This window comes from Corvus cornix, chromosome Z (genome assembly GCF_000738735.6).
Source record: "Corvus cornix cornix isolate S_Up_H32 chromosome Z, ASM73873v5, whole genome shotgun sequence".
Taxonomy (NCBI): Eukaryota; Metazoa; Chordata; class Aves; order Passeriformes; family Corvidae; genus Corvus; species Corvus cornix.
This window is the reverse complement of record NC_046357.1, coordinates 25,549,625-25,567,777: the sequence shown is the minus strand read 5'-3', so window position 1 is coordinate 25,567,777 and position 18,153 is coordinate 25,549,625. Positions and strand designations below refer to the sequence as shown.

Here is an 18,153-nt window from a genome sequence, read left to right as displayed (position 1 = left end):
GCAGCTTCCAGCTGACCAGCACCTCTGGCCTGCAGATCAGCCTTGAGATGGCTCTGGCAGTGCAGCAAGGCAGCCCAGGTGCCTACCTGAGCATTGAGGAGGCATCAGCCAGCCCTGCCAGCCGCACCAGTGGCCACAGAGCTGCTGCCTTTCAGACTCACAGCAAAGCCCACCCAGCAGGACAATTTCCAAATTAGAGCTGCAGACCCACTTTCCTGTTACCCTGGTGGAGCGAAAGAAAACGAGGCCTGGAGACCAGTTTTGGACACAGGAACAGAGAATCTGCACATCCCAGAGACTGATGACACAGTTCAAGAAGAGCTTGGCACAACCAGAAATCAGGATACATTTCCCTCACACTTGGCAGGGGTAGCATCCAGAGTCTGCAGGCTCATGTCATTTTTCCAATGGCTCTGTCAATGCCTGTTTCCTCAGGCAAGGATCAAGATGCAGGAAGATGTTTCCAACAGATGACTCATGAAGTATGAAGGTGATTGCAGTACTGAATACATAGTCAAGGTGAGTTTCACAACGAGCAATACTGTCATCCCATGAGCCAGTACCACACAGTGTGCCAAAACAACAATCTTAGTCCAGACCCCATGGAAAATAAACATCTGGAAGCAATAGAGCAAGAGGAAATGGCCTCAGACTGTGCCAGGAAGGGTTTAGTTTGGAATTGGGGGAAATTTCTTCACCAAATGGGTTGTCAAGTGTTGGAACAGGCTTCCCAGGACAGTGGTGGGGTCACCATTCCTGAAGTGGTTTAAAGATGTGTAGATGTGGGACTAAGGGAAATGGTTCTGTAGTGGGCTTGGCACTGCTGGGTCAGAGTTGAAGTTGATGATCTTAGAGGGCTTTTCCAATCCAAATGATTCTATGACCGCAAAGGAGACATGGCTAAAGTTACTGGAACTGTAACATACATCTCATGTGCTGGGCTGAACAGGACATTTCTGCCAGACTCACAAGGATGAGATACAGAGGAAGAACTCCACTCACTTGCATGACTCTTCCTGGCATTTACAACACAGGAGATTGACTGTTCACCAATTGCATTCTATTAACAATATCAAATAAAATAAAATCAATTTAAAAAATCAAATAAAATTTTATTTACTTTACATGGAGAGCAAGCTTTCAAGTGGTTCTTGCAACTGAAAAGAAAGCATTTTCTACAATATAGAATTTCAGCAAAAGTTATTGTAATTTGGCTGGAGGAGAAAGAGCCATACAGATATTGGCAGAGTAGCTGAAGGAATCTCTAATTAAAATTTATCCCATTTCACTAGTTAGTTAGAAAAAGTCATTTAATAATGAAGGCTGTCTTAGCATTTTATCAAAATGGTATCTTTAAGCCAAACAGCACAACATCTTATTTCATATATTCTAGAATATGGTGAAATATAAAAATACTATTCACAAAGTCAAGTCAGATTTTTATGGGAGATAACCATTAAAAGAGAAGCAGTTACAAGAAAGTGAAATGTCTACAGCAATTCAAAGATGAGCTGGTATGGCTTGCCTTCTATATTGATTTTGCTTTCTGCTTAGCAACGGGATCTCATGTGGGTTATATAAAAATACAGAAACATCCAGCAATATGATTCAGGATAACCTTTTCCAGAAATATTACTTGTATTAATCTTGAATGGAGCTGTTTTACCTTGGAAGATCTGAACAATAAAATACAAACCTGAAGTATTTGATCTGTGGGGAGCTAACTGGAAGTGCTTGCTTGCATCTAAAATTGGCTTTGATTTTAATGTGATTAAATATATCTTTATGTGATGTCTGTTCCAGCATATGAGAGGCAACTGAAGACAAAGGAGTTGGGTTGAAGGAAAGCTTAGAAAAGCACTGTCCATAATGGCTTATTTCAGAGAATAGGGCCTGTTAAATATTATGCAAAATTCCGAGAAACCCCAAGTATTTCTATTTATGTAGTTCCTTTCAACTCCCCAGCAATGTTATGGCAGGATACCTTTTGTTGTACACCCAGTCTGGTGGCTTTTACAGGACTACTGAAACATTTGTGAGGGATGACTGAAGTTCCAAATGCACATGCTTTGATTTTGCTAACCTTTTACATCTCTTTTCTGATGATACTCAAGTGACCGTATTCCCCAGAAAGGACATTTTTGCTTGTGGCTAGACACCATCATCTTGGAAGATGCTTAATGTTTTCAGCTGTCACTGGAATTAACTTTAGCTTGTTGGGAGCTGAATTTTCTTTGCTTACGTGGTCAGCTTTGTTTGTCCTGAGAGGTCTTCCCCAATCTTGTGGCTCTGTGCTCTGCCTGAATTGTCTTTTTTAGAGGAAAGGATGGCAGATTGCTCTTCCCTGGATCCAAGAGTGGTAGCTGAGGAAATCCCAACATGTCTTTTCTGTGCAGGATGAATACATTTCTGTGGTTGCTTGGCATAAGAAAGGTGATTTGGGAAATGCTTTTTAAGACATACCTGCTTCTCCTTCTTTTTCTTTTGTGGATTCCCTCAAATACAGAATGAGAATAAAACATCCAGTGCCACATGAAGGTGCTGCTTTTGTAGATGACAAAGGAAATATTTCTTCAGATAGCTGGTAGACACTGTATGGAAGGTAACACAAAAAAACCCCAAAGAGCTGGGCTCAGGTTACACAGTAAATTCAGCAATCCCAATACATGTGCCTAGGGATAGTTTTCATGCCCACTTAAAGCATGCAGCAGCTTGTTTTGTACCCTGCCAGTCCTGCTCACTGCTTCTTGGATAGCTCCTGGTTCTGCACTGCTGTGGGGGATATCAGCTCTCTCATGTGCCAGCACGCGATGCTGAGACAGTACAGCTGGGGAAGGGGTCTTGTGTCTCTTCTTGGCTCCCCTGCCTTTCATTGCAAATGTTATAAATCCTAAATCTCACCAGATACGTTACCTCTGTGATAATTTATAGATGTTGATGACACATTGTAGTGGGCTGACCCCAGCCAGCCCCCAAGCATCCCCCGTGCCTTTCACTCATTCCCTTTTGCTGGGGGACGGGGAGGAAAAATTTCAAAGGGAGGCAAAGAGACTCATGGGTTGAGATAATGGAGTTTATTAAGCAACACAAAAGCTGCCCACGTAAGCAAAGCAAAATAAAGGATTCATTCACTACATCCCACTGGCAGGCAGATGTCCAGCTGCTTCCTGAGAAGCAGAGACTCAGCTTGGTTAATGGCCACTTGCAAAGACAAATGCCATAATCACTAACATCCCATCCTCCTCCTCCTTTCCCTGAGCTTTTATTGCTGAGCCTGACATCATATGGTATGGGATACCCCCACGGCCAGCTTGAATATCTCCATGTTCCCTCCTAACTGCCATACAACCCCCAGACTCCTGGCTTTGGAACAGGGTGGAGGAAAGAGAAAGAAAACCTCAACGTGGTTTGAGCACCACAGTTCACAGCAATGCATCATACAGGGTGCTATGAGGAAAGTGACCTCCATCCCAGCCAGACTGGCATCAAAATGGACTGTGGTGGGTTGGCCACGGTTGGCAGACAGACAGACACACACCCTGCTGCTCTCTCACTCCCCTTCCTCAATGCAGCAGAGAAGAAATGAGATGGAAAAGCTCATGGATCAGTATAAAGACAGGGGTTTCACAAACCCATTACCATCATGGTGAAAATGGACATGGCTTGGTGAAAATTAATTTATCAGTGCCAAGTAGAAATGAAGAATGGTTAGAAACAAAGACAGAAGCTAAAAAAGCCTTCCCCCTTCACCCTTCATTTCTGACTCTACCTCCTCCCACCCAAGCAACATGAGGCCATGAGGAAGGGAGACTGCCATCAGTTCAGAACATCACCTCTAACACTCCCTTCTCCTCACGCTTCCTTCCTGCTCCAGTACAGGCCCCTTCCCTGGGCTGCAGTCCCTCAGATAAACCTGTGCCAGCGTGGGTCCTCTCCATGAGCCACAGTTCCCAGCTGAGAGTGAGCTCCTGCACAGGCACCTCTCCCCACACTGCAATATTCCTCACACCAAAATGAAAGTAATGCCATCGCAGCACCAACAAAAGTGGCCAATTTACAAACATGATAAAACTCCAGTGCCCGGCCCCTCACAACATTGTAACAATAAAATATTCCCCACAATTATCCCGCTCTTCTGGGTGTTTCCAGTCCAAGTTTTTTTCCATTGCCTTTCCCAATTGATTGTCTTTATCTCAAATTCCTGACCAGATCCTTCCTGTTCCTAACTGGAAGGAAAAAGCAAATCCAGGTGCCATCCTCTTGTTCTACCTGCTGACCAGTGGGAGGACATGAGAAGGTGAGATGGTGAAACCACCTCTAAGCTTAAAGGTCACAGACAAAAATTGAAGGGAAGACAGCAGCTTCTTCTTCTGTACTTATTGATGGCATGGGTCCCTGTCTCAACCATGACCCTCTAGTGGTGCTGAATGCTGGGACAGACACAGCCAAGTCCCAGCAGAGTGGTGAGGAGATCTCTAAGAACACCTCTTCATCTTAGAAGTCTCCCTGAGGTCAGCAGGGCCAGAGCAGCTCCATTTGCTGTGGCACAGGACACTTAATCACGGGATCATATATTTCAGCCCATGACGTGCAAAGCACGTTTTCCTTCTTCTCTTTGCTTCTCACCATCCTACCCTTATTTTCAAGCAGTGATAAATTATTGTCAATTAAATTGAATTAGTTAAAAGAAATTAATTTTCCCCAAGTTGTCTCTGTCTAGCCTGTGACAGTAATTGGTAAGTAGTGGTCTCCCTGTCCTTATCTCAACCCATGAGAGGCCACTGTTTATTTCTTTCCCACCACCCTTTTGAGGAGAATGTGGGAGAGAGCAACAGGGTGGAGACCTGGCAGCCAGTCCTGGCCAGCCCACCACACATATGAAGGTATTTAATTACTTTGTACCCTTAGCACTTAATACTCTTTTTATTTAGGGTGACATCTTGGGGGTTTTTGTTATTTTGGGCTTATATTTCCTGCAGTGCAGAAGGTTTTTGAAAACCCCACTAGAAAATCATCTGGGGAAAAGAATTCAGCAAGAGAACAGATGCAGAGCCCAGCACAGCAAGATCCAGGCATCTTTAATGGCATGAGTGTGTACATGATAAAAGAGAAACATACTTGACATTCCTTTCTGGGTTCAGGAAAAGTCTCTAATGAGGAGACAGTGGAGTCCCAGGGAACCTGGAGGTCCTGGATGTACCTTCTATGGGACAGTGTTAGATGGAGGGGTGCATGACTATGCTGATCCACTGTGGAAAACCTCTGAATTTGCTGCTCCATCATTAAAGCATTTTCTAAAATGCATACCCTACCCTTGAAAATTGTGTTTATTTGGCTCCCACAGCACTGGTAAAAATGCTTCCAACCACATGCATGACACACAAACAGAAGGGCTGGTTTTGTGTATTTATCAGCTTTGGACAGGGCTGAGTGGCTTGCTTTGAAGTGCCATTGCTTTATCATAGCTGAACCTGGACTCTAAGAATATTTAAAGAAATCTTTTCCAGCTGTCAGTGGTTCTTCAGTAGCCCAAACTCTTATACCTTTGAAGCTAGATTGTAATAATTTGATATAAAGCAGCACTTGAGTTATTAGATAAAAGTACACAGGCAGCCCTTGGAAGCATCCAAAAGTGTGTAAAAACATCAAAAAGCACCCAAAAGCACGATGCATGGCCCAGTGTAACCCAGCAGGGCAGGTTGTGTAGCACAGATGCTTGAGATATTGCCCCAAGGAGCAGCAAAACCCAGGCACAAGCCTGGCTTATCCGCAGCCTGATGCTGTATTGGCCAAACCAACATGGGGATGTTTTAATTACAGTTTAAGGATGGTTAGACTTATTCCTCATTGGCATAAGCCAAAGTTAGGTGCTTTAAGCAGTGAAACATTGAGGAGAGGAATTTTGTGCTGTTTGAAGACATCAGACCAACTTTAAGCAAGTTTAGGCTCATGGCTGATTGTTGGGCTTGGCAGTGCTGGGTTGGACTTGGTCATCTTGAGGGTCTTTTCCAACCTTAGTCATTCTGTTCTGTTCTGTGATATTTTCCCTTTTCTGTGCACATTATAGACCCAGTGCTGGCTTTCACAGGGAGTTTAGTTTCTCCCAGTTTTCTTCAGCAAGACTACCCTTTCCTCAAAAAGAAAGCTTTCCTGGAATTTGAACCTAAAATCAAAATTTATTGTCATTTTTTGTTAGTCACTTTTTAGTTCAAAAAGAAAAGAGAGAGAAAGATGAGACATTTTTTAAATACAGCTTTTTATATAGCTCTGAGTGGGGTTCAATCTGTTTTTCCATGTATTTTTTTCTCTTCTCTCATATATTCATGCTCTTTGTTCTTTCCGGTCTTTTCTCTGTTTCATCCTACTTGAAATGGAACATGAAGAGGAAGAACACTGCATAAGAGCCATTTAAAATAATTAATCAATGTACTTACTCTTCTAAAAATACTCACACAAAACCACCCCCTTTAAAATAAATGTGTAACTAAAACAGTAATTTTGAATTCTCAGAAATGTTTTCATCAAGGCTAAATATTAATTATGCTGTTATTAAAATAAATCAACAACAAATTCATGAATTTATTCATCCTCCTATAGGGATTTACTGAAGAGCTTGCAAGTGAGGACAATAAAATCATCGCAGTGAGTAAAATATTATTAAAAGTGTAACACAAGTGTGAAGAATTTTTAAATGTCAGGTTTGTAGATAAAGGCATAAAATGCTCCCTTAGAATATTTCCTTTCTTTGATTACCTATCAGGATTACAAAAAAACCCAGACTGTGAACTCCAATAGTGCCTCTTTCTATTGCCACCAGTAAAATACTTGAGTTGGACCTCATCCTTACCAAATAGAGATATTATTGCTGTTTCTCTGGGGTTCTTACCTCTCCTACAGTCCCACCTATGCATTTTCCCAGGGCTTTTTGCTCAGATTGGCTTCAGCTGTAGAGCAAACAGAATTATCCAGGTGGCCACAAATAGGTGGTTGTTCCCCAACTGCTTCCTGCTGGCCCCTGGAGCTGCCTGGTATCATTAGGGCCCCTGTTTAACCACGTGTATGGCTGGGAGGGCATGTTTGTGTTTCATTTGTACAGACATGATTAGCTCCTTCTCAGGGTTCATCTGCTGTAAAACTGGAAATGTGTTATGCGCTATTACCCAAGCAAATGTAATGCCCCCAGAATAAATATGTCCCGTGAGCTCGCAGCTGTAATTGATGGAAAAACAGGTGTTCCCCCAATCGTCTGTGATTGCCTGCACATATGGCCTCTTTTATGCCGTCCTCCAACTGCTTTGTAATGTTGGCTCCTGCAGAAAAAGAAACAGTGTTACTGTAGAAGAGTGGGTTTCAAGAATGTTCTTCGGTCCACAGCCAAATTAAATACCAGCACAGCCCTTTTTAGTATTTAACTAATTAAACTACAGCAGCCACCACAAGCACTTCAGGCATCAAACTGCATTTCCAGCTACTCTCGTTTTAAAATGTGGTGCCCTGACTTAGCAAATTGAAGCTGCATATAACACAAATTCCCATTTGAATGGTGTTAGCATCCTCAAACTGGACATTCCAGATAGAATCAGTGAAATAATATCAGCTCCTGGTTGGTTTTATACTTTACAGGCTGAAGTTTTATGCTGGAAAAAACAGTTAGGTCCCAACAGCTATGTAAGACCTACTGGCCTTCACTGTTACTAACAGGAAGATTTTGGAAGGAGTTGCAGGCAGAAATATCAGTGGTCACTTTATATAACAGGTTTTCTACAAGATTTTGTTCTCCTGGGTGAATGCACTTGGGGAGAAATAAAAGAAGAAAGGTGGCAGAATAGCTGGAGGGCCACCCTTAAGAGGTGAAGGCTGGTGATACTCAGCAGCCAAAATACTTAGTCTAGGACTGAGGTGAAGGTTGATCCCCGGGCATTGATCTGTTCCCCCAGCATGTGTCTCTGTCTCTGCATCACTCTTCCTGTCACAGCAAGGCTTGCAGTGGAGAGGACAAGTCTCTGCTTTGGCTGTCTGTGGTGGTGGAAGATTCCCAGAGTCAAGACCTGATTTTATCTCTCTCTGTCAATCAGGCAGTGTGTGAAGGGACTCAGTGGCATGTTCAGGATGTGTTCCTCCTGCTCCCTAAACATGCCTCTTTCAGCCTCCCACAGAGAGAGCTTATTGTTTGCCCATCAAGAACTGCCAATATTTCAGTTTACGTATTGAAAGGAAGCCCTGTGGGTAGAGAAAAGAAGCTTGGCTTGATCTTACAAAAATCAAATGAGCTGATCAAGATATGACATCATAGATAAATTTTCTCTCTGGCTTTTGCATTGTCACTGATCCAAAAAGAAAATGTCATTACATAATATCTTTCTTCATCCAAAATATACTTGCAACATAACAAGATGATAAAACAGTGGCATCCTCCTGAACCATTTTGAGTTTTCTGCAGATAAACATGGTGCTTTTACCTGCCTTTGGCTTTCCTTATGCCCTGCTCCTGTTTGTCTCTGCTCTTTCCTTAACTGCCTGAGCAAGAAGACAGTTGCTCCTCTTCTACAAAGTGCACAAAGAAGAAGAAATGCATCTTTCTCACTTTATCCCTTCCTGGGGTGCTCTCATTTCAGTGACAGCTTTCTCAATTCACAGCTTGCAGAGTTTCATGGTTTCATGCCTGTGCTTCCCACCCTGTAATAGATAAATTTCACAGGGCTGTGGCCACTATTCAGAGGTGTTGAAGCTCCTGAACTCCCCCAGCTTTCCCCACTGCACAGTTCTGACTGATGGGATGGGTCTGTTTTCACTGTGGACATGGTGAAGCCTCAGGGTACCAGCTGCAGAGTGATCCCCATGCCAGGAACAGGTGTCTGGAGAGATGCCACAGCAGCCAACAGAGAGCTGGGCTCAAGATTACGGACTTGAACTTTGAGTAAGGATTATTAGGTTTAAATGTGTTATGTCTACTAACAAGCAAGGAAATAGGGTGTTGTGTGTTTTCAAAAGCAGCCTGTCTCCCTTTTTCATGGACAAGTCTTTGAAGGATCAGAAATGTGGGTACAAAAGCTCAGCTACAACCTCGAACCTTTGCATGCCTTTTGACAACAAGGAAGAAAAATCCACTCAGTTAAACTCCTGGCCCTTGTGATTTAGGATTTCCTCCTCAGTATTACATGCTGCATTGATGGATATCAGTGTGCAAAGGAACATTTTGCACTAGGTCTACAAGGGGTTATTTCTGCTTGGGAAATGCAGTGATTCCCACTGAGCTACCACACACTGAAAAAAACTTCTGCACCAGGTCGTTACTGGGATGTAGATCCTCTCAAAGCAGCTCTACCTAGAATATCATGTTAAACTGAAGTTATAAAGAAGACATAATATCTTCATAACCAGCCTTGTGCTTGTTTCTGGTTTTACATTTAGGCAGAATACCACTGGGTGCAGTAGGGACTAAATAAATATTTCACTGATAAACAACAAACCTAAATTGTTTATGAAGCATAAAACAATTATCTTTGACTCCACCTGATGCTGCTGAGCAAGCTGTTCCTATTTATTGTGCTATTATTAGACAAGAATGTAGTGCATTGGACAGCATCTTTCCTAAATGGATGACATAACCAAGTACATGTAGCACGGACTCATTCTCTAGCACAATTCAGAACTCTGTACACAGCCCATCATCCTGCACAGAAGGATTTCTTAAAAACCAAACACATGGGAATGTATGAATCATTTATAAAAGAGTACCTAGACTTTCAAAACACTGTGGTGGATGTAGATGTTCTGACCACTGCTTAAAGACTTGAGGATATAAATTGTCATTATGCATACATACATACATATACTGATTTCATTTCTGTAAGGAGACAATATTTCTGTACAGTTCCTGAATAAATAATGTAATAAAAAAGCCATGTCAACTTGCAGTGTCAGTGATGAGAAATGATACGCAAAAAGCACTTTGTGTTTTGAGTAGAACAGTGGTGGTAACATACGCACAGGAAAAATCTGCATGGAATCAGAAATTTCTTAGTGAGATGGCCACATATAAATAAAGCCTCAGAAACAATGCTAAAAATGGAACAGAGGGATCTCTAAGGCATCTGTCCAGGAAAGTGAAGAAAATACGTTTTTGGCAGTGAACATTGAGAAAATCATGCAGAGAGTAAAATAAATTAAAATGAACTGGAACCACATGCCCTGGTGGCTGCCTTGGCTTTGATGAACCTTGAGCTGTTGTTGCACCATGTTGCAGAAAACAAGCCTGGGTGAAAAACAGGATGGTGCAGTAGTGTCATTTTATCAGTGTTCTATTCCATATCAATATTTATCGATATTCTCTTGGCATTTCTTGTGTACTTACTACACACTCACCCCTCCCCTCCCCTAGATCCATTCATATTCCTGTTGTTTGAGGCTCCTAGTCCTATGGCTGGCGCAGCAGTGGCAGTGGTTACAGTCCCCTGATCCCTGTGGGTCCATGGAGATGCTCAGAACTATATCCACTCTGGCATAATGATGTCTGGGGCTGAAACGTCAGACACTGAAACACTGGTCTTTTACAGTATTTTTCTCTCCTCTTTGTTTCATCTTTATATTTTGGTTATTTTCCCATTTTAGAATCCAATGGAGAGTAAGGCAGGCATATCTGTCACTCCATAATAAACAGAAGGAAGCACAGCATTGAGGCACAGATCTAAAACCAGCTTATAAAAATTTACAGTTTAAAAGTTGGAAGAACCAAGCAATGAGATAAAATACATTATAAAGTGAAGCTGCTAAAAGGTTCGGTTTCAGAGGCAAAGAGCATTTAGAAAACATTAGGAAACTTTTAGAAGCATTTTCTAAGACGTGAAAAGACAGTGAAAGGGTAGAGGGAATGTTAAATAAAACTGAAGGAGCTGGGGAAATGCAGATGCAAAGTGAAAATATGGAAGTAAGTGTTTAACAAATGGAAGTAATTGCTGAAAAAGTACAACGTGCAGAGGCAACTGGATGCGATTAAAAGAATAAAAATTGAAATTATTTTTAAATGAGAAATTGTACAAAATGAATGACTTTATTTGAGGAAAAATATATTTGCTCGCCATCATCAGGGTGGGCAGCGGTGCCCATTAATACAGCACATCTGTGGTGTGTCCGGATTGTCGGGGGACAATGCACACTTAATCGGGCTGTGCCGCCCGCAAGCTCCCGGGTTAGAAGCCCAATAGAACAAAAACCGCTGAGTTCGCCCCGCTCTGCCCTCGCTCCGAGGCGAGAGGGAGCGCGGGCTGGGGCCAGAACACTCACCCGCGACGGGATGGGTGCGAGGGGCGGGCGGGGTCCGCGCTCCTGCCGCACCTCGGCTCGGGCTCGGTCTCACCGCTCACCCGCAGTAATGGAAACGATCGCACACCGGCACCGAGCCGGCCCCCCGCGCCCGGGGAGCCGACCCCCGACCCGCGGGGACCGGACCCCGCACTCCCTGTCCCGCCGAGCCGCCGCCACCCCCGCATCCCTCCCCCGTCCCCCGGGACCCGCCGGGCTTCGCCCCCGCGCCCCCGCCTCCATCCCGCTCGCTTCCGCGCCCCCCCCGGGAATCACCCCCCCCGGCTCGGGGGCCAGGTACACTTGACGTCAGGATGGCTGTCGTCGTTTTGACGTGTAAACACTCATTTCCATTCCGGCTCCGGAGGGTCTGTGAGCCTCGGGCAGCCGCGCCGGCAGGCAGGCAGGCAGGGCTCCGCTCCCCGCTATCGCGTAGCAACGCGGCGCCGCATCCCGCCCGCATCCCGCCCGCCCGCATCCCTCCCGCGTCCCGCGGCCATGGCCGGGCGGCGCTGGGCTGGCCGGTGCGCGGCCCTGGCCGTGCTCCTGGCAGCCTGGTCCCTTCCCCGAGGAGGCAGCGCCGGGCGGCTCTTCCTCAACGAGTGGGCAGCGGAGATCCCGGCCGGCCCCGACGCTGCCAGAGCCATCGCGGACGAGCTGGACTACGACCTGGTGGGGCAGGTACGGTCGGGCGGGGGGCTCCGCGCATCCCGCAGGATGCTCCGCGACGAGGCTCCTTTCCCATCCCGCGAGGCTCCTTCCCTCCCCTCTCCCTCAAACTTGTGCCCGGCTGCCGCCCGCGGGCCTCCGGGGAGTTTGAAGCCCCCGGTGCCCCACCGCAGCCTCCCAGGGTTCGGGTCTGCCCCTGGCGCCCGGCCAGGTACGGCTCTTTTAGAAGGGACGGGGCAGGGCGGCTCTGCTCTTCCTCAGAGGACCAGGCGGGGACCTCCGACTCTCCTTGACGGGAGCGGGCGGGGCGCTCCCGTTCTCCTTGGCGGGACTGGGCAGGGTCGGGCGGGGGCTCCGGCTCTCCCTGGAGGGGCCCAGGCAGGGCACCTGAGTCTCCCTGAGGACACCGGACACAGTCAGGCAGGGCACCCATCTCTCCATTGAAGAGACCGGCCGGGCAGCCCGCTCTGCCAGAGGGGACCGGGCAGGGCGCCCGGCTCTTCCCCCCGGCAGTCCGGGCAGGAGGAGGGAGCGGGTAATCCCGGCTACGGCCCCGCGCCGCCTCCGCCCCGCCGGCTCCATCGCCATCGCGGGGCTTCTCTCCAGCCATCCCTCGGGCGCTTTTTTGGGATGCCATGACGTCAGCGTTGTCAGGGATGAGTAACCGCCGTGAGGGAACAGCTTCGTCTCACCTCCCGGCGAGGGTCCTGTGTCGGGCACGGCGTCCGCCAACGCCGGGACCCCGCTGACCCCGGCCCTGCCCCGTGGCCGAGGTCGCGGTCAGCTCCCCTCCGTGCTCCCGGTGCTGTCCATGGGCAGCCCCCTGCGGCCGCCTGCCCAGCCCCGCGTCCGGGCGCTGCTGTGTTCTCCAGACTCCCAAAAGCCTGTAGGTGCGATCCCACCTCTGTGGGTTTGGTCCTTCTCCCTTTGTGGACAGTGCATTTGCCCCCACAGCCTTCAAACAGCCCGTCCTTAGGGGAATGGGGTGTTGGAAGTCAGCGGGGTGCACCCAGCTCTGCCAGTGGCTGCCTACTGAGCAAGTGAAAATGCTGCACAACCCAGCCCCACAGAGGGGTGTCTGAAGCCGTGCAAAGCTTTTCACACCTGTCCAGCTGAAGCCCAGGAAAAGCAGATAAAACTGGTGTGTGACCACAGGTGCAGCCTGTGAAAAAGTGGCCGTGCCAAGGTGTGTCCAGGACTGTAGTGGTCACTAGTACAGGTGCTGTGTAACTTGAGTACTGTAGTAGTAATGACTGCACTTGAGCAGCCGAAATAAAATTACTCCCCTGGCTTATTCCAACATCACACAGGCTGTGAGAAGCACTTGTTACTTGAAGAGTGTTTCCTTGTTTGGATTAAAATATCTAAAGGCTGGTTTCTTGCTTCTTTGTCTTTTAGGCGGTGTGAATTCATTCAGGTTTTGATTGTTGGTACTTGCTCGCAGTGGGGAAATACATCCTAATAATTAAAGCATGCCTGTGTCTTACAGATTGGATCACTGAAAAACCACTACTTATTCAGACATAAGAGTCACCCAAGACGGTCCCGAAGAAGTGCCATTCATATCACTAAGAGACTTTCTGATGATGAGCGTGTGAGTGTTAAATTTATTCGGGGGTTTTTTTTATATTTTTTTTATTCTGTCTCCTTACCGCTAGCTTCGTAATGAGGTCACAGGCAGGCCTTCCTCATTTTGCAAGTCTAAAATATTCAGCCATCCATACTCGTGCTGAATAATACTTGGCTATTCTGTCACTCACAGGCAGAATCTGACCCTCCTGTACCACATATTTTACAAGAGCTTTCCAAATTAAGAGTTGAGATGTGCAGCCCTGGAATTTCAGATGTTGCTGCAAAATGTGAACAGGGAACCACAGGACTGGATTCAAAGTAAAAATCTGTAAATGCACTAAGTTTAATTAGGCCATCTCTATGCAATTACCATGTGAATTAGGTTTGATTTAAAGTGACTGAATATTAAGTAAAAAAAAAAAAAAAAAAAGAAGTAGGGGAAAAGGGCTGAGGTTCTGCTAGACTGGCTTTTACAACAAGCTAAAATCCCTTCTCAAAGGATCCATCACACATTCCAGACTTGCAGTCTTTTGTTAAAATGATATACCACTGCAATCAGAGAACAGGGAAACTGGAGAGCCAGGGGTCTAAGGTACAACCCACTGGTGAAGAAGGCTCCTCGTTTGGCTTTATTTCAGACAGAAGCATTTCTGTTTGTAGGCATAATGAAAAACAGGAGTGCATGACAAATTTAAAGAGCAGACCAGAATGCTGTCAGCCTTTCTTACAAACTATTTTCTGGGAAATGTCACAACAACAACATTTGATTTTAAGATCAACATTGTTGCAGCAATCACTGTGACAATATGAGCTGTCCAAACCATGAAGTAGCCTAGTTGTCAAACCCAGCAAATTATCATATAAGGACAAACCACTTTGGAATGAGTAATTTTCTATCTGGAGGTTTTAGATGCAAATGTCAGCTAGGAGGAAATATCTTGTATGGTGAGACAGGGTGTTTGTTTTGCCTGTTGTGTTTCAAAACTGTACGCTCTCATCTATTTCTTGCAAACATTGGTTTAACAGTTAAAGTTGAAATAATCCTAACTTGGGAATGTTCAAACCTGCAGGTTCAGTGTGAACTGGTTCCAATTTATGCCCACACATATGATCAGATGTCCAATGTCATCGTAGTACGATGTTCAAGATCAGAGTTTTGGGTGCAGTTTCTCTCTTTTTTGGGCTTACTGCATCAAATGAATGTGTTACATGGGGAGGAATGACAGCTTTCAATACACCACATTCTAAAATTGTAGCAGAATGGAAGTGATTGTATTACATAGCTACCAGACATTATTGCATCCTTGTATTCTTAGATCCAGAAACGGGGCTTCAAAGTGCTGCAGGTGATTTGCTAAATTTACTCCAATTTCCCTTCTATTTACCATCCAGTATGCAAATTAACTCTGTGAATAAATGAGATGTAATTATGCATTATGTAAGTGTATAAACACAAAGCAATCATGTAATGCTGTGTAGTTACACAGGGACCTTGTTCAGCAGCAGCCTACTTAAAAAGATTTAGATTCAGCCTTTAAAAAGGGAGAGAAAAGGGAATCCTGTTTTTGTTTGTATAACGCCCTCATGAATTTTACGGTACGTTAAGTGTGAAAGCTGTGGTAAAACTTGGCTCTAATCTGAATATTTATCTGCTTCCTATAGCGTTTGTTGCAAAACAGATAAAGGCTGTGAATACATTGATGGGATATAATTATCTGGTTACCTAACTTCCTCTAGCATTTGCACTAGTTTCCAAGTCTACTTTCTTGCAAGTAGACTTGAATTGAGATTATTTTTACTTCTTTATGTATCAGTGATGGGAGATTTGGTGTGGGGCCTTCAGCTTTTTCTGGAGATGGATGGTTGGAACTTCACGCAGCTGCTGAGTGACAAACATTTGGCCTGTTTGCCTGACATATCTGCTTGGGAGTTCCAGCTCATTTCCCTCAATGCACTTGCTTACCCTGACAAAAAAAAAAAAGCGTGGAAGTTCTCAATTGTTAATTGCTTTTGGGTGGTGAAGAGGTCAAGCTTTGCTGTGGGCAGGGAAGAGAGATAGAGGTAATTGCTCCAACATGTGTGCAAGTATGTATGGCCCTAGATATCAATAGGGCAGTTTAGAATACCTACACTTGCATGGATATATTCATCTTCTATGACCAAGGTTTGTAGGGAGTTTAGGACTAAATATATAGCAAAGAGAATCATAAACAGCTACCATTTTAAAGGATTTATGTTCTTGTAGGGAATTTTCCTAAGGCTTTCATTAGAAAATTTCATTTTAATCAAATCATACTTTTTAATCATAATTTCTCAGTCATTATTATTTCATATATGGTGATAGATGTCAGGATCATAAAGCTGTTCAATCATAGTAGGTAAAAGGAACAAAATTTATTCAGAGCTTGAAAGTAAAAGGTTAGATGCAAGGCACCCTCCATGTGAGGCTTGTCACAGGATCTTGACAGTCTACGGAACCTGAGTTTGCTGCTTGGAATTTGGGATGAAAAGGACCAACCTTATCTGTGTCAGAGTGACCATGCAAGGATCAGCTATAAATAACATTTTATTCCCTCTCCAAAAGGAGCACACAGCACAGAGAGAGGCATCATCATCAGGATTTCATTTGAACTGGGTTCAGTAAAACATTCAAGGGTGATAAACATTTAAAATACAATCCAGTGCCTTAGAGATTGCTGTGTCTGTGCACAAAGGCTGTGCAACTCGTTTGATGATTTATCAAAGCATGCTGAAGCATTTTGGCTTTCAGTTGCCTTAAGTGGAATTATGCCGGTGATGAAGTTAGTGTAATATTCATAGCTTACTAATTGACCACTCTTCAAAACACCACTAGGAAGGAGACTTGAAGGTCCAGCTGGTCTGTGAGTAACAGCATCATTATGATTGCAAGACTAAAGCCAGAGATAATCTTTCTTCTTTCCTTTTAACTCCCAATAGAGAGTGAATAAAAGATAAGTAGGAGAAAGAAGCAGGCCGTGGCTTTCCTTATTTCAGTAGCCACCATTGCTTAGATGACCTTCTAGCCATACTACATGGTTTTATTTAATGTAAAAACTGCCTTGTGGCACTCACAGGAGTTGTTTGTTAAACTGTACTTAATGATTTTTTGTGAATTAATTCTGTAGTGTCATGATTTCACCAAGTTCTCTTCCCCAAATTGCACTGTACTACAGTTTAAATAATCCTCTTCTCCACACCAATGTTGCTCATTTTGCTTTAGGCTCCAAAATTTCTCTGTGCGAGGAACGCTCTCGGCTAAGAAAGTCCCAAACTAAAGAGGTTCACTTGTCATATTTTCACTAATAATTGTAGGTGTCATGGGCAGAGCAGCAGTATGAAAAAAAGCGAACTAAGCGTGCCTCCATGAGAGACTCAGCAGAAAGTCTTTTCAACGACCCTATGTGGAATCAGCAGTGGTATCTGGTAAGAATTTGTTGCCTTGTGGAACTGGGGATGGTGGTTGTGCCATCAACTGCATTATTTGACCGGTATCAGAGAGATTGCACTAAAGGGAATTAATGAAAAGTCCCTTTTGTTAGCACACGCTGTAAAAATGAGCAATCTCTGTGCATACCATTTTCAAGCAACCTTATATCTTCTGTGGAGTGTTGTTTCTACAAAGACTCTAGATGCTAATTCAGCTGCTGTTTAGTATGGGGAAGGTGGTGTCACAAATTGTTAACAGTTAAAAACTAATGATAATTTTCAAGTATTTGCTGTTTTTGTGTAAGAAGTCCATTATCATATCTGAAGCTGGACATGTTTTTCTTTATTAAAATTGGTAGTGCAGAATGCATAGTTCAGATGAAAACAAAAGCATCTGCATGCATATGACAAGCACCTTCAGCCACAGGGACCAGGATTTATATCTAAGAGGGTCTCTAAATCTCACTCACATGCTCAAAACCTCAGGGAAAAAAAAATTCCTGAGCTCCATAGTTTCTGTCTGCATGTGTCAGTTGAGAAATACAGTTGATCATTTAGGTTTTACATGGTTTATTCCAAGAGCATGTGTTTCCACTGTGCATCTAGCTGTACCTTCAGTCTAGGATTCATTGGTTTTACTCAGAATGGGGATGGGATTAAAGGTGGGTATAACAAATCAAAAACAAAGGTCAAGCACAAATGGGGCCCGAGTGGCTGGAAATACTTTTCTGCAGTTCATCTTAGAGAAATCAGACCAACTCTAGCCTGCTTTCCCTCATTTGAGCTAGGGAAGATAAATTATAAACCACATAGCATAAAATATTTTCATGAAGATTCCTGGAGACTCTTTTTCAACAGAAGAAAATAACTGTTATCTGTAAGAATTTAGTTTTTCTTTGAAGCAGAGTATTTGTTTGCTTCTGTGCCTGTATCCAAAAAAGCATGACATTTCCAAGATGTATATTAGACAAATACGGAAACACACACAGAGTTCATAAAAGTGGTCTGGGGGAAAAAACTGGCAATGTTCTGCTCTCCAGGAGATGTAGTTCCTTTCCCCCCTATTTATGGTTTTCACTTCTTTTCCCTCTAGTTTTCACACCTGAGAAACAAAAACAAGCTGCTTACCCTCGTTCACAGTGCACATTGAATTTTTCTGATTAA

The 18,153-nt window shown here is 44.4% G+C and overlaps 1 protein-coding gene across 1 annotated transcript in view; it reads left to right on the top strand.

The window, feature by feature from the left end:
• Positions 1-11,628: 11,628 nt before the first annotated feature.
• The window catches only part of PCSK1 (proprotein convertase subtilisin/kexin type 1), a 28,028-nt gene continuing 21,503 nt past the window's right edge, over positions 11,629-18,153 (top strand). The window contains exons 1-3 of the mRNA XM_039567597.1: positions 11,629-11,982; positions 13,460-13,564; positions 16,876-16,986. Coding sequence (XP_039423531.1) covers positions 11,800-11,982; positions 13,460-13,564; positions 16,876-16,986 — 399 coding nt within the window. The 5' untranslated portion in view covers positions 11,629-11,799. The remainder of the gene's footprint in view (positions 11,983-13,459; positions 13,565-16,875; positions 16,987-18,153) is intronic.